Below are 14824 nucleotides of genomic sequence, written 5' to 3' on the forward strand. Positions count from 1 at the left end.
TAGTTTAAAACAATATGTTAATAATCGTCAATGAGTTTTTGAAGATCGAATCAGGCATTCAAATGGTTTACCCTTGTTTCACTTTCAATGTTGACATTCTTTTCCCTTTACTAGATGAACACGTCTAGTCCATGCGTAACCCATATATAGTTAAAAGGTTCCTTTTAAGTTCACATGAATACGGATTAAATACGGTAGAATAATTCACTTCTAAAGGCGACTTATTATTTCACTACTTCACTTTTGTTAATGATTGAATAAGAAAAAATATCATATTTTATTGTTTTCTATATCTCGTAGCTAGTGCCCTTTTAACAAATACATAGACATAGCTTATTCCGAAATTACGATTTTAGAGTGTCATGATAACAACAGGGATGCACAGAGTTTAAAGAATTGTAGTTTGATACCTAAATCAAAAGATATAGTTTGCTTAATTTCAGCATCCCACTCAGAAACATGTATTCAGAGAACGCAATAAGGAATATTTGTTTTACATCGCACAGAAACGGATCCGGGATTTTGAAAAAGGGGAACAAAACTAGGCAACGTTAGGAGTGTAATATGTTAAAAATCTATGAATTATCTTTATACATGTATGTAGCTTTATATGACGGGCCCGTGCTCCTTGGGCTCCATACATCCGTCTCTGAAACACCAATGTCTTTGCATATTTTACAAAGCAAAATTTTTATGTTCCTTCTAGCTGTTATGTAATAAACATTTTAATGAATGCCGGAACAAGCGTTGCATGATGTTTACGTCGCGACTGGTACAGTTGTCCTTGATGCCCTTACACACAACAATGCATGTTTTTTCTTTAAATTAATTCGATCTAAAGGTCAATGCCGCTTGAACAATTATGCCGTTGGACTTTGTACCTTCCCTGCAAGCTTGGTGTGATCGGGTAATGATTTGACAAAAAGCAAATGTAATGATCTAATTAAAAATCTTTAAGGAATATCGTTATATATCATATTATGCTGTCTATAGCAGAAATTATATTTCAAGGAAATCCTTTATTCCAGAGTAAGTTGGTATTAAAAATGCGTTTTAACAATCATAATGATCTACTTACAAAAACTAAATTAAATTCATAGATTGAATCAACTAATGATGTGGGTTCCGTCATGTTTATTTTTTTAAATCATCAATATGATAATTATACTCTTTAAAAAAACACCCAACAACAAATAAATAGAGAATCGTCGCTTCTTTCGGATAATTTTTATCCCCCCCCCCTTTTTCAAGTTCTAAATTGATGACAAAGGCATATTTTGTGAATCACTTTGTTATTCGATTATCCTGGATTAGGTCAAGGTTTTATAATTGAAAAGATTTATTAACAAAGAATAAATTTAAGTTAATCTCGGATTTTCCAGATTGTTTACTACTTGTGCTCTCTTAGGGTACACTGCTGATCGTAGCGTGTAATTGCATCATCAGCAATTTTCCTGAGTTCAGCAAATAAGCGTCACTGTAAATATATGATGCAATTCATTAAGTTTACAGTAGCAGGTTCTCGAGTATGCGTAAATTGATTGGTTTAGGTTGACACACCCCCAGTTCCCCACATGTGCATTCAAGTAAATCGCTATTGACACTGCTTAACCTTCTTTAAAAACTAATAGTAGATATAATATTGAAACTTGCGGTTTAATTCAGTTTAATTTTTAATTTAACCGCAAAATTAAAAATGGGACACACAGTAATGTGCGTTTGTACAGTGTATTTTACTGCTATTGTCGGATGCGCATTTTCTTCCCCAAGACTGACATCAGGAGAAAATCAACAAGATGATTCTACGGAACAAAATTCCCAAAAGGAAGTCGAACATGCAGTAAACGCAACCGTGTATGTCCAAGATGTTGATTCAGAAAACAAAAGCGGTAAAAAATTCCAGGAAAATAACATAAATGACACTGGAGGTGGACTACCTCCCGAAAATGTAACTGTTCCAGAAAAGTTCCCTCCGATTAAAGATTCAGAAACAAAACACATAAACGATACGGAAAGTACAACGATGAAACCCTTTGTGAAGTCAAAGCAAATTCAGGATTTAGTCAAAAGCAGACATTTAGAAGAGATAAAGGAACAACTTTTGGCAAAACTTCGATTGTCGTTTCCACCTAAACTACGTGAACCAATGCCACAACTCCCTATGGATGAGATACAAAAGGTTTATTTTGCCACCAGTAATGATGAAAGTTACAGAAGAACTTCACACTTTTATGCAAAAACTGTTCGTAAATTTATTGTCGGAACAGATGGTAAGTCAATAATCACTTTCTCAGATATTTTACTTTTATTTACTTATCAATCATATTGAATTGTTTATGCAATATATATAAACACTTGTTTATTACGTAAGAAAACCAATACAATGATCTGGAATGATACAAGTCGAATACATATTGATTCCGTTGGCCCGTTCACATATAAGTGCTTTATAACTCAAAATGTGTTATTCTCCTTTCATTGAAACGATTGATTGAAATTGTTAACCGTCCGGTTGCAAATATGTCAAGAATTGTTCATGACGAGAACATATTAATAATGGATACATTAAGTGAGGTCTCATTGGTAGGATCTATAATAAAGGGTGGAAAATTTTGACTGCAACTGAAAAATAGGGTATATCAACAGTCCCGCACGATGCATAAGATTTAGTTCATCTGGTCTGACATGACGTGACTGCGTACTTTTACATCCCAACGACATCCCACTATACCCACTGCATATCAACCCTTATGCATGGTAAATTGTACATGGTAAATAAGTTTGAAAAAATCTTAGCAAGTTTCATAAGTCTTTCCACTAAATCTTAGCACAACAATATTCCTCTTTTTTTTTGCACGCACCATGTCGCGTTTAGAAGGTTAGTAAAAGTAAACGTTTGATCATTAGGATGCAGCAGCCATGTCCAGGTGACATTTCTGTATTATTTATAAGTTAGACAAGTTACCTATCGATATTTGCATACGCCACAATTTAGTTCGTTAATTTTTGTGCATACTTTCCAAAACCTATACATTATCAGAAGTACAATTTCATGTGATGTCTCGGACATTTTTTACCAACTTATTTTCTTGTATATTTTACTGATTTCGAAATAAGTAGTATGACATGAAGTAATCATGCTGTTTGTAAACGTTAAGTTTCCCCTAAGATTCGTTTTAGCAGATATGCGTACTTGTAGATAACCAATTTTCCTATTCCAATAGAAAACATACAAGGACAACTGAAACATACATATCAAATATGAACTGGATTACGGTGCATGAAAAGCATATAACACGATCTTTAAAGCGTCCAATTTCGCAATATCGTCATTGTTTTTAAAGGCGAGAACAAACAAAAAAATGCGTGAGAAAAAACGCAAAATCGAAAGCACAAAAACGTGAATTCAAAGCGGAAACCCAAGATCAAATTCATTTCTTGATTTCTTGATTTTGCTTTGAGATTGCCAATAACTGCCCACCATTGTTAATCATTTCGTACTGTCTTATCTTCAGTTTGATTTGATAATGATGGACCATTTGACGAAAATCTGACTGAACCACATTCGCGTTTTCGCTTTTGCGGTATCGCGATTTTGCGATTTTTTTCAATGACATTCGGGAATAACAATTTTTCATGAAACTGAATTTATGTTTTCCCTTAAACTCAAAGGAAACTTTAAAAGTTATTGGTTCGTTTTCACTTCATTTCTGACACTTTCATTTTTCTCAAGAAATTTAGAATCTATGTACTCAAAAAATTACTATGCCAACAAAAATATTAGTTGTTGGTGCCTAATGCTTTTTTCAAATGATTTCAGCTCTTTACAAAACTTTAATAATTAGAACAGCCACGAAGAAACGGGAAACGAGGCTAACTTTGTATTATTTTTTAAACCTTATTTAATCGTTTCAAGTGCAAATAAAGTTCGAGGTTAGATCATGAAGATTTCCGTGTTAAGTTATTTAAAAACCCTATGTCCTTGATGATCGAATTAATTCCGTTTTTAGCTCATCTTAGCAGCCCGTGTCATCTTTCCAATGTGGCTACTGTTATTACAACTGGAACACAGAGCCTAAATGCAAATAATTGAATAAAATGATGTTAAAATAGTTCTCTCATAGTGACATTTTGAAATTTATACTGTAATTCCATATTATAAGTACAATGGCTAGTGTTTTATCTGATTTTGAATTAAACAGCGTATTCAACAGATCATTTCAAATGAGCATTCACCTCTTAAAACGTCAAGTGCAACCAAAAAGATGTGTTAACAAATTGCCTATTCACATATTTTTATATGATTTGCAGATCTATGAATACTTGAACCTGATTGGTCCGTAAGATGTCCCTCCCTGATTTACACTTCGAAAAACAATGTTACTGACACCACTTTCGTTACTATGTAACTTAGACTAGTCTATGTTGCTTTCGCTGCGATTTGTTCATAAGCGATACATATGAATGGATTTCTGTGGTTCCAAAAAAGATGAAACTGAAAAATTTCATGAGGTTATCTTATTGGTGTATAATCTGGGCTGCTAACTCACAAAATTTGCATAAAAGTACAAAGTTTTTTTTCTTTCTAAACTGTGAGTTAATCGCCCCAGTTTGTACACACTGATATCTCATAGAAACTTTATACTTCCGAGTCTGGTAATCAATCTTGCGAAAGGGTATTTACTTTTTTTATTCTGCTCATAATTTAAAAGATCTCTCTTTGATTTCAGTAACACACAGGTGCTTCAAGAAGAGGTCTGCCGGATGTTATTACTTTGACCTTCGAGGACGAGTTGATCCATCAGAAGTACAGTCAGTTCAGCTGTGGATATATAAACTGTTCAACCATAACGATCATTATATGACGACATACGTGGTTTCCGAACTAGAAGAAACCAAAAGACGGAAAAGTAATTTGCGAATAAAAAATCTTGTTGAAAGGTATGAAACAACTCAAAAGTATGGATGGCTGAAAATTGATGTCACAAAGACTGCAATGAAATGGTTGTTAAAACCAAGGTTGAATCATGGGATGGCGGTAATATGCAAAGATTGTCAACGTAAAAACTACAGAACTATTTACAGTACAAAAGCAGATTCCCTTCCATTTTTAGTGGTGACAACACGTAAATCACACGCACGAGCAAAAAGAAGTTTTAACAACGAATGTACAGATACATCAACAGAATGCTGCTTAATGCCATTTACAGTTAATTTTAGAGACATAGGGTGGGATTCCATTGCACACCCTCAGTCCATACAGGCTAATTATTGTACAGGAAGCTGTCATGGTAAGATAACTTGATGACTTTCTATCACTATATATGCAAGAAGCTTGGGTTCGAATTCTGCTGTAGAAAAATAAAAATTCCACCTCATTTTGCAGATCTAACATTGTAATTTTTTAAAAGATGACGTACATACATAAATTGTGGTCTAACCCTAGCATAACCATAGATTTTCCGACGAAACCATCCGTGGTAAACATTTCCCGTACAAAGTATTCATCACTTGCGATTTAAAAAAAAAACTAAAATTGAGAATGGAAATGGGGAATATTCCAAATAGACAACAACCCGACCATAGAGCAACAGCAGAAGGTCACCAACAGGTCTTCAATGCAAAGAGAAATTCCCGCACCCGGAGGCGTCCTTCAGCTGGCCCATAAAAGTATATCTTTACTGATAGCATCTTTATTAACCTGGTACTACTAAAAAGAGAACTGTCCTTAACGTGCATATGCCATTCTCTACACCAGGCATTGGATTAAACTCCCCATTCTGACCAGACATGGCAGTGTACTTTTACATCCCGCACAGGACAAAACACCAAAGCACCATTTTGTAAAGTATATTCATTGTCTATTTCTGCAAACAATCATCCCTTCTATGTTTGCCTTTGTTAACGTTATCAAACTTAAACAAATGACCATTCTGGTAAAAATTAAAGTGAAGGCAGCAACGATAATCTATTTTTATTTCATTTTAGCCCGTTATTCCATGACTACAAACCATACCAGTTTGATACAAGAGTACCGCTGGACAAAAGCAACAGAGAAGCAAATGGATGCTTTGACGCCATGTTGTGCACCAATTTCATACAGACCACAGTCAATATTGTATTTTGATGGCGACAAAGTTCAAGAAACACGAATACCAAATATAGCCGTAACAGCATGTGGCTGTGTGTAAATTAGCTCAGAACTTTTGTGTAATTAAACGACGAAGCCAGTAATCAGATATTCGAAATGACTTTTTGATAACCCTAGTTTTTTTCTTTCTATACACAATGGGTTTCACCATAAAACATTTAAAACTTTTCTCAGTACAGATCACTTAACAGTAGTTATCATTTGGGGTTATTGTATTTATAGACAATATCAATTAAGGGTGTATAAAGTAAAGGATATTTTACAGTACAAAAGTACTTCACATTTAAAAGTAATTTGCGTCATTAATCTCTGTAAATAACCCAACATAAAAGAATCATTAGCGATTTTGCAACCAAAATGATAACCGAGTTGTTCCAGTATTAACCGAATAATAACTTAGCCTTCACTTTATTTACTCTAGTTCATTAAGGTCAGTGTTATATTTGCACTTTTACTTAACCCTATATGACTAAGCAAATTAATCTAACACTTCAAATATTGTCACTATTGTGTGGAAAAGTAAAGTATACTATTGCTACTTTATATATAAATGTTTAATTTATATAACAGTATCAATACAAATGATCTTTATAAATATCAATTTAAATATGAACTTTTTCGAAAAACATTTGGGACTGACGGACAATTTAAAAAAAAATTAGAACCCCAGGGAATTATTCCAATAAAACCTTGGATAGATCAAAATTTCAATACAAAGGTTTGCATATAATAGAAATGATTTTAATATCAATACATATGATCTAAATTTCAATGCACATGATTTGAATAATTCTGTAAAGTATTCAAATTTTAATGCAAATGAACGCAAGTTGTATGTAAAATACCTAAATTTTAAAGAGAATGAACATTCTCATTGAAGATGCACTTTATTTGTACAATGCAAATGAATATATAAAATCAATAGACATATTACCACCTTGTAGATGAATGCAATAGTGTTGTTTATCAATGGGGAAGAGTTTTGTGAATGTAAATTAAGTGTCTCAATGCAAATGAACTTTATCAATGCAAATAAACATTATCAATGCAAAATGTACGAAATGTATGTATTTTATACCTCATAATTTTAGTAAATCATTAAATATGTTTGTATTTTTTTAAACTGTTTCTCTAGAACCTTTATTGTTCTGAATTTTTCGATGGAAACTAAAAATGAAAAAAAGCAAACAATACAAGAAAGATTGATATGGAAAAGCAGAAGATGAAAGGAGGGAATGTGATGAAACACTTTTTGCACATTTGTATTTGGTATTCATGTCTTTGTTACTGCTAAAATATAACGAATGAATAATGACACAGTGAGTCAATTATTCTTGTCTTGGGCCCTTTTATTTTTTTATTTTGACTCCATTATTGTATTCAATTGAAATCAATGGCTAAAGATCTGAGCGGGATCTGCCTTTATCATCCTCGCCATTTAAAAATGCACGTGCATTTGTTTCTAGTCCTTCACCATCAAAATATGTCAAAGTGTAGATATAAAACATACTACAAAACTGAGGTATTATAATTACAGTTCTCAGTTTCCAATGTAGATTTCGTCGTAGAAAAATGGCTAAATTTGATGTTCTGTAAATTAAACAATGCAACCATTACATAGTTTTCCTGTAAAATCTAAGAATTGCTTTATGTTTTCTTAACTTTAATTTGATATAAAAACCGTGGAAACCAAACAGAGTTAGAAGAAACCCAAGGGATAGCACTCATAAATCGAAAACCAACAAACAATATCATTGCAAAAAACGAAAAATTACCAAATTACTGACTATAGTCAATAAATACAACAAAGAAATCTAAACACTATGCAATACAAAACCCACAAAAAAAAAAACAAACCCCACCGGGGTGAACTCAAGTGCCCCGGAAGGGTTAGTAGTGCTTGCTCGACACATGACACCAACATGGTACTTCTATAAAATATGTTCATCAGTTATACCAAGTGAGTAGTTATCGTGCTTTATCGGTTTGGCAACCAATTCTTATCTAATCTTAGACGTCACCAAATTCGTAAACCGTTGATCATGTAAAAATTCTGAGGGGACAAATAAAATTCATAAGTAAATTAATAAATTCACCATTGATACCAGGATTGAAGTTTCGTATTTGCGCCAGAAGCGCGTTTTGTCTACAAAAGACTCATCAGTGACGCTCGAATCAAATGTTAAAAAGGCCAAATAAAGTTGCAGAGCATTGAGGACCACAAATTTCTACAGGTTTTGCCAAATCAAGATAAGTTAAAATATCACTGAGGTGTAAATAATTAGGATTTCAAAAATGTAAAGTTCTGTAAATAGTTTGTTTATAATAATGACCATATCAATAATAATTCATGTAAACACAAAAGTGCTGACTACAGTTACAATCAAAAGTTCATGGCTAAAATTACAAGTAAAAAAAACAAGTGGTATTTGGTGCTGTCATAATCGAGGAAAAGAGGACTTGGTTGTTGATACGACCATTAAAACAATACTGTTGTCATCTGTGACATTGATATTCCATAAGCGGCCACACAATTTCATTGATATTCCATAATAGGCCACACAATTACATTGACATTCGTAAACATAGATATAGCGAAATCCTTGGATCAATATAACTTCTGTATCAGAGCGATATTTTTGTATGCCAGACGAACATTTCGTCTACAAAACATCGACTACTCTCAAATCATACAAACAAATAGAGTTCAAATTTGAAGTGCATTAATTAGAATAAAAAATTCCAACGGAGATTTATACGATATGATAATAATCTAATAAAACAAGAAACATACACTAAAGATGTTACCAGCCGTGTTACTTAACTTTAAACAATTTGTCAAAAGAGTCATATAGCTGATTACATGCATCTTTGCTAAGCAAATTCAAGAATTTGTTTTTAACAAAATAAACCAACAAATTCATCAACATCGAAATAAGTAAATTTCCTTTGGAACTTGAGCAAGAGTGACATGAAGGACATAAACGGATGCTGCCGATTGAAATAAAACAGACTTTTAAAAAAATACATGTTAAAAGTTATTAAAGGTACCAGGATTATAATTTAATACGTCAGAAGCGCGTTTCGTCTACAAAAGACTCATCAGTGACGCTCAGATCAAAATAGTCATAAAGCTAAACAAATACAAAGTTGGCGAGCATTGAGGACCCAAATTTCCAAAAAGTTGTGCCAAAAACGGTTAAGGTCATCTATTCCTGGGATAAGAAAATCCTTAGTTTTTCGAAAAAATCTAAGTTTTGTAACAGGAAAATTACCATATAATTGATATTCATTCAACACCAAAGTGCTGACTACTGGACGAAACGTCCACCAGCAGTGACATCGACCCAGTGATGTAAATAGTTATCAAATGTACCAGGATTATAATTGAAAACGCCAGACTCATCAGTAAAGCTCAGATTAAAATAGTTATAAAGCCAAACAAATACAAAGTTGAAGAGTATATAAGACAACATACGACACCAAAAACTATAACAAACGCAACCCAATGTCTTCAAAACAAAGTTATGAGTACGGTCAAGATAATAACACAGATTTCGTTTAAAATCAAAGGTAAAGAAGTTAATCTTTCAATTTATCTTTCATTTGTAGTAAAGGTCTATCATTAACTTTACTTGGATCTTAGAATTAATTTACCGTAAATTTAGTGTATTTACTATGCAGATATCGTAATACAAGGATTACATTACACTGTGTATGCAGCCAATGAATGAATGTGCTAAAATAAACTCAGTGAGCACGCGGCTGCTATTAAGTTCAAGTTCAAGTTCAGCATGTTATTGTCAATCAGAAACGCCCATTACAGACAGACTAATCAAGTTATAATTGAATATCAGCGAGTCGTAAACATTAACCATGTTATATGAATGAAATAAAGAAAGGGAAAGATAAAAAAAAAACCCAACAAAAACACATTTATTTAAACCTTTTTTTTCCCATTGACAAAAAGAAAACAAAGACAAATAGAATATCCGGTTGGCATAAATATACATTTATATTCATAAAAATCACAATTGAAAATAAATATATCAGTTAAATCAATGTACCTATTTCGGATCTGTATAAAAAAAAAGTAAAAGTAAGAATTAGTATGGACTAGGTTCGTAACATTTGTTCTTAAACAATGTTCAAATTACCAAGTAACGAATATGACAGTTCTTGTCCATTCGTTTTTGATGCGTTTTGTTATTTGATTTTGCCATGTGATTATGGACTTTCCGAATTGATTTTCCTCTAAGTTCAGTATTTTTGTGATTTTACTTTATTATAGTGTGAATATCTTCAATAGATATGAGACAGAGAAATAGAGACAGAATGTTAGAATTGTGTGAAATTATTAGCATCATGATTTACTTTTTAGAAGCACAGTTTTGATTAATCTTGGGCTTTAAGTTTAACCGATTTTCAATCCTATATTTTAGACATACATCGATTACTGAGATTTATTACCTCATTTAAAACGATAGACAATACAGTAAAAGATTCCGTTTTGTAAAGTGCAATTAGCTCTGTGAACATGCTTGTTGAAAAATACGAGCAAACGGATAAAAAAAACCATTTTTCACTTTTCAAATTTGTTTTGATTGATGTTTATCGGACTAACATAAACCCTTTGAATATCCAATGCCTTAAAATCGTTCTTTAGAGAAATTAGTGAACTTACATTGTTTTTAAGATCGAGCTTTTTAATGAACTGTTTACAAAACGTTATAGTGTTCAAATCACTAAGGATTTTTGACCCCAGGAATAGATAACATGAGCGGTATTTAACAAAACATTTCGAAAATTGGATACTCAATGCTGTTCAACTTCGTACATTATATTATTTTTGTTACCTTTTTTTATTCTAGCGTCACTGATGAGACTTTTGTAGACGAAAAGTGCGTCTAGTGTACAAAAATTGTAAACAAAATATACATAGTTGTAGTCATGGTATCTATGATGAGTTTATTTACAACCATTAGGTCGATGCCTCTGCATGTGGAGGTTTCCTGACTGAGGGTATCACAAACACAATATCCCGCACTTCTGCGTTGACATGCTTTATCATTGATATGATCATACTATTTGATAAACTGTTTTTCGAAATGCTAAGTATTTTCTTCCTCAAGAACATATCAAATGAGGTAATTTTGGAGAAACTTTCGAAATTTAGTTTTTTTAAATACATCGTACTTTTTTGGCCTGTTTAACACGCATCTGGCGTACACTATTTTAAGGCTGGTATATTTGAAGAGTTTTTTTCCATTGCTTAAACATTACGAATATTATACCTCTAAATACTACTAAGATGCTGTATGTTTTAAACCTTCATAATTTTGCTAGACACCTATTTCAATAATTTGAAAAGGCATGATTTAAGCTGTATTGCATTTTGAATTATTAAAACCAAATTTTATTCCTTCAACGGACAAATCTAACTGACAGCTTTTTACAAAATAAATTCAACAGATCGGGTGTCTATAAACTGAATGTTTATTAAGTAGTTATGTCAATGGCAAAATACGCTATTTTAGACATTATATCATAACAATATGATGAAATAGTAAGAAAAATGATTACGTAGCAAGTTTGTATCAAGTTGATGTGCTAAACATGCATTTTACCTTCACCAGATAGAAGTGCATTTGACCTTCGTCGGAGAGAAGTGACAAAACATGTCATTCATAATGTTTCACGTTTTACATAACAAACACGTGAGTAAGACTCGGTAAACATTTTAAGAATAATGTTTCCACTAGAACTTGTTAATGATAATTTAAATGATATAAAACAATTGCTTTTTTGATAATAAGAACAAAACACTGTGAAATGGTTTGTCTCTCGCATCCCTTAGAATGTTGTTACTTTTAATTTTAACCAATAATCTACAAAATAACAAAAAAAAAAACCCAAATGCATTGACGTTTGAACAAATGCGAATGCTTATCTTTCAATAACGAGAAACTGATTGATGTTTGCCCAACAACTAGTGACACATATTAAACTTCTGCACATCTTGTACAGCCGAATGTTTGTTCTCTTCCCATTTCACGCTGGGAGCTTCTCAGTTTAATGACAATTTTACATCGTTCATTTCATGTTCAGCGTCACAAATAATCAGTTTATTTACTTTTGGGAATATATAAAGGGAGGTGTCTTTTCGCTGCTCATTACCTTGTTGCGTAGCATTCATCTAAAGTATCAAGATACCTGTATTAGAAAAGCAACACATCAAGAGGGCGGAAGAAAGTAAATTCCTTAAAACAACTTTTATTCTTTCTAAAAAAGTCAATATGTAAAGAAGGTTGGAAATTTTTTTGTTTAATCCACGAATTGTATTAAGCTGATAAAAATTTTAGGCCAAAATGTAAAGGTAATTTCGTTTCTGTATCGCCTCTTTTTTGCTTTGAATTTCTTTTTTTGTTATATTTGACATTTTTCGTTTACCTGAAAAATGTTTTCATTTCTTCAATTTTATAGTTTGTCCGAGAGAACTGTAAAAGAATATGCGAACGTCTTTTCTTGATTTTTGTAAAAATTAGCATAACAAAAATACCGAACTCTATAGGGAAAATTCAAATCAAAATTCCGTAATCAAATGGCAATATCGAAAGCACATCAAATTAAGGTATACCAACTATCATATTCCTGAATTTGTACATGCATTTTTTTATGTACAAAATAGTTGATTAAACCTGATATTATAGCTATCTTAACCCCTCACTTTAACGACAGTCGCATAAAATTTAATTATAATGACAACGATGTGAGAACATTATAACATACATTAAAGGAAAAATGTCAAAAATAGTTGTACAATAGTCAACATTGTGTTATACTCAACATAGAAAAATAGGCAAAAAGACAAAGCACACAGTAAAAAGAAAGGTAAAAGAGAGGGGAAAGTATATACATGTATACAAAGTACAACATTATGAACATAGAAAACTAAAGACAGAGCAACACAAACCCTACTATAAATTTGGTTCAGATTACACGTAAACTTTCAAAGGTAACAAGCGCAATTGTCCAGTAAGTTTAGTTCAGGTGTTTTAAAGGTTGAAGTGCAAAGTGTAAATAGTGTCTTGGGCGGAAATGGCCGCCGTGTTACAGGTAAAATGTTGTAGTACTATTCACTAATCAATTCACATTTCGTCAAACCTGAGCCTTAAGTATCTTACCATATATATAATCTGTCATTATTATTATTCTAGTACCATACGTATAATCTAATACATCTAATATTTTACTACTAGTATCCAGTATAATATTTTCTCATTGTTCAAACCCGTACGGTAGATTGTTTTTGTTTTTCATCTATACCGAAGCCTTGATGAATAGCACATTTAATTAGCAATCAAAACACATCTTTATTATTTGCATATGATTTGTGTAAAAAGGTTATCAGTCTTATATAAGATACAATATATCGTTTCATTTTGCTTTGCCATCTGTGAAACCGATATCTTTGAAATGAATCATTTTCTGGGCGGATTCTCGTTTCCCCCTTATGTTCTTCCATCGACCGAGAAAAACGTGAAAACACTGAAAACTGTTACACTCATATAATCTTCAATCTTAAGGTGGTATGGGAGTCTAAAATAAAAATGATAGAATTTGTTCATACTTTGTCAAAATGTAGTATCTATTGATACATGATCAAAAATATTATAAAAATGATAGGTCACCGTGCATTTTCTCAAGCTACAGGTTGTGACAAAATGACAAATTTTGTATGGATTATACAGGAAAAGACACCATTTTGTGAATAAAAACTAAACAAAAATGATAGAATTGTAAAAACAATTAGGAAAAGATTGCTTTCAGACAATGGTTTGAGAATATCAAAAGAAAAGATGGGGTCACCGTACGTTTTTTCCGGCTAAAAGACAAAATAGGAAAATTTCATGTAGATTCCTTCAGAAAATGCACTGTTATAGAGTACCCTTAAAATGCCAATTTTAAAAATATTCAAAAACAACCAAAATTAATCTTCACTTGTAAAAATATTAATATTTCTAAGTTATATTCTTATAAATTGGTTCTTTTAAATGAAAATTCACGTTAAATTCTGCATTGCTGCATTAAATTTTGATAACTTGATAGAAAATATGGACCTTAGATTCTCTGTTTTTTACAATCCAAGACGGCGAAAGACACCCATACCACCTTAAGACTGAAAAACTGTCAGCTCAGTGTTTTTCGTTTTAAGCTAATTTCCATTCAGAAATTGTGAATATCCTTGGTACAGAAGGTTGATTCAGTAACATGACCATGTAGATTCTAGCCGATTTAACATGTGGTATTTATCGTGATAACTAAAAATCTACTTTACTTTTAATCTTTTAGCATTGATTTGTTTATTTTGTGGAATGCCTGTTCCAAGTCAGGAAAATGACAGTTGATTTCCAATCTTTAGATGTGTTTGAGATTATGATTTTTGCCATTTTATTCAGGACTTTCTGTTTTGAAATTCTTGTTATTTTTGTAATTTTAGATTTTCTGTTGTGTCATTGAAATTTGTCTCACATTATCATTCAAACAAAGTCAACACATATGTTATCAATTGATCAAAAAGCAAATATTATATTACAATTACACAGTAAAAAAAATGCTATGAAATTACACCAAAGGGATTCCATATAGCGAGTAAAATACCTGAATTTAACT

At 32.1% G+C, this 14824-nt stretch overlaps 1 protein-coding gene across 1 annotated transcript; it reads left to right on the forward strand.

Annotated features, from left to right (window-relative positions):
• Positions 1-1555: 1555 nt before the first annotated feature.
• LOC134687770 (growth/differentiation factor 8-like) lies at positions 1556-7468 on the forward strand. Its single transcript, XM_063548230.1, has 3 exons — positions 1556-2270; positions 4731-5291; positions 5989-7468. Exons 1-3 carry the CDS (start codon positions 1697-1699, stop codon positions 6189-6191), a joined length of 1338 nt encoding a protein of 445 aa, XP_063404300.1. The 5' UTR covers positions 1556-1696; the 3' UTR covers positions 6192-7468.
• Positions 7469-14824: the final 7356 nt, after the last annotated feature.

The sequence above is a fragment of the Mytilus trossulus genome, chromosome 1 (genome assembly GCF_036588685.1).
Source record: "Mytilus trossulus isolate FHL-02 chromosome 1, PNRI_Mtr1.1.1.hap1, whole genome shotgun sequence".
Classification (NCBI taxonomy): domain Eukaryota; kingdom Metazoa; phylum Mollusca; class Bivalvia; order Mytilida; family Mytilidae; genus Mytilus; species Mytilus trossulus.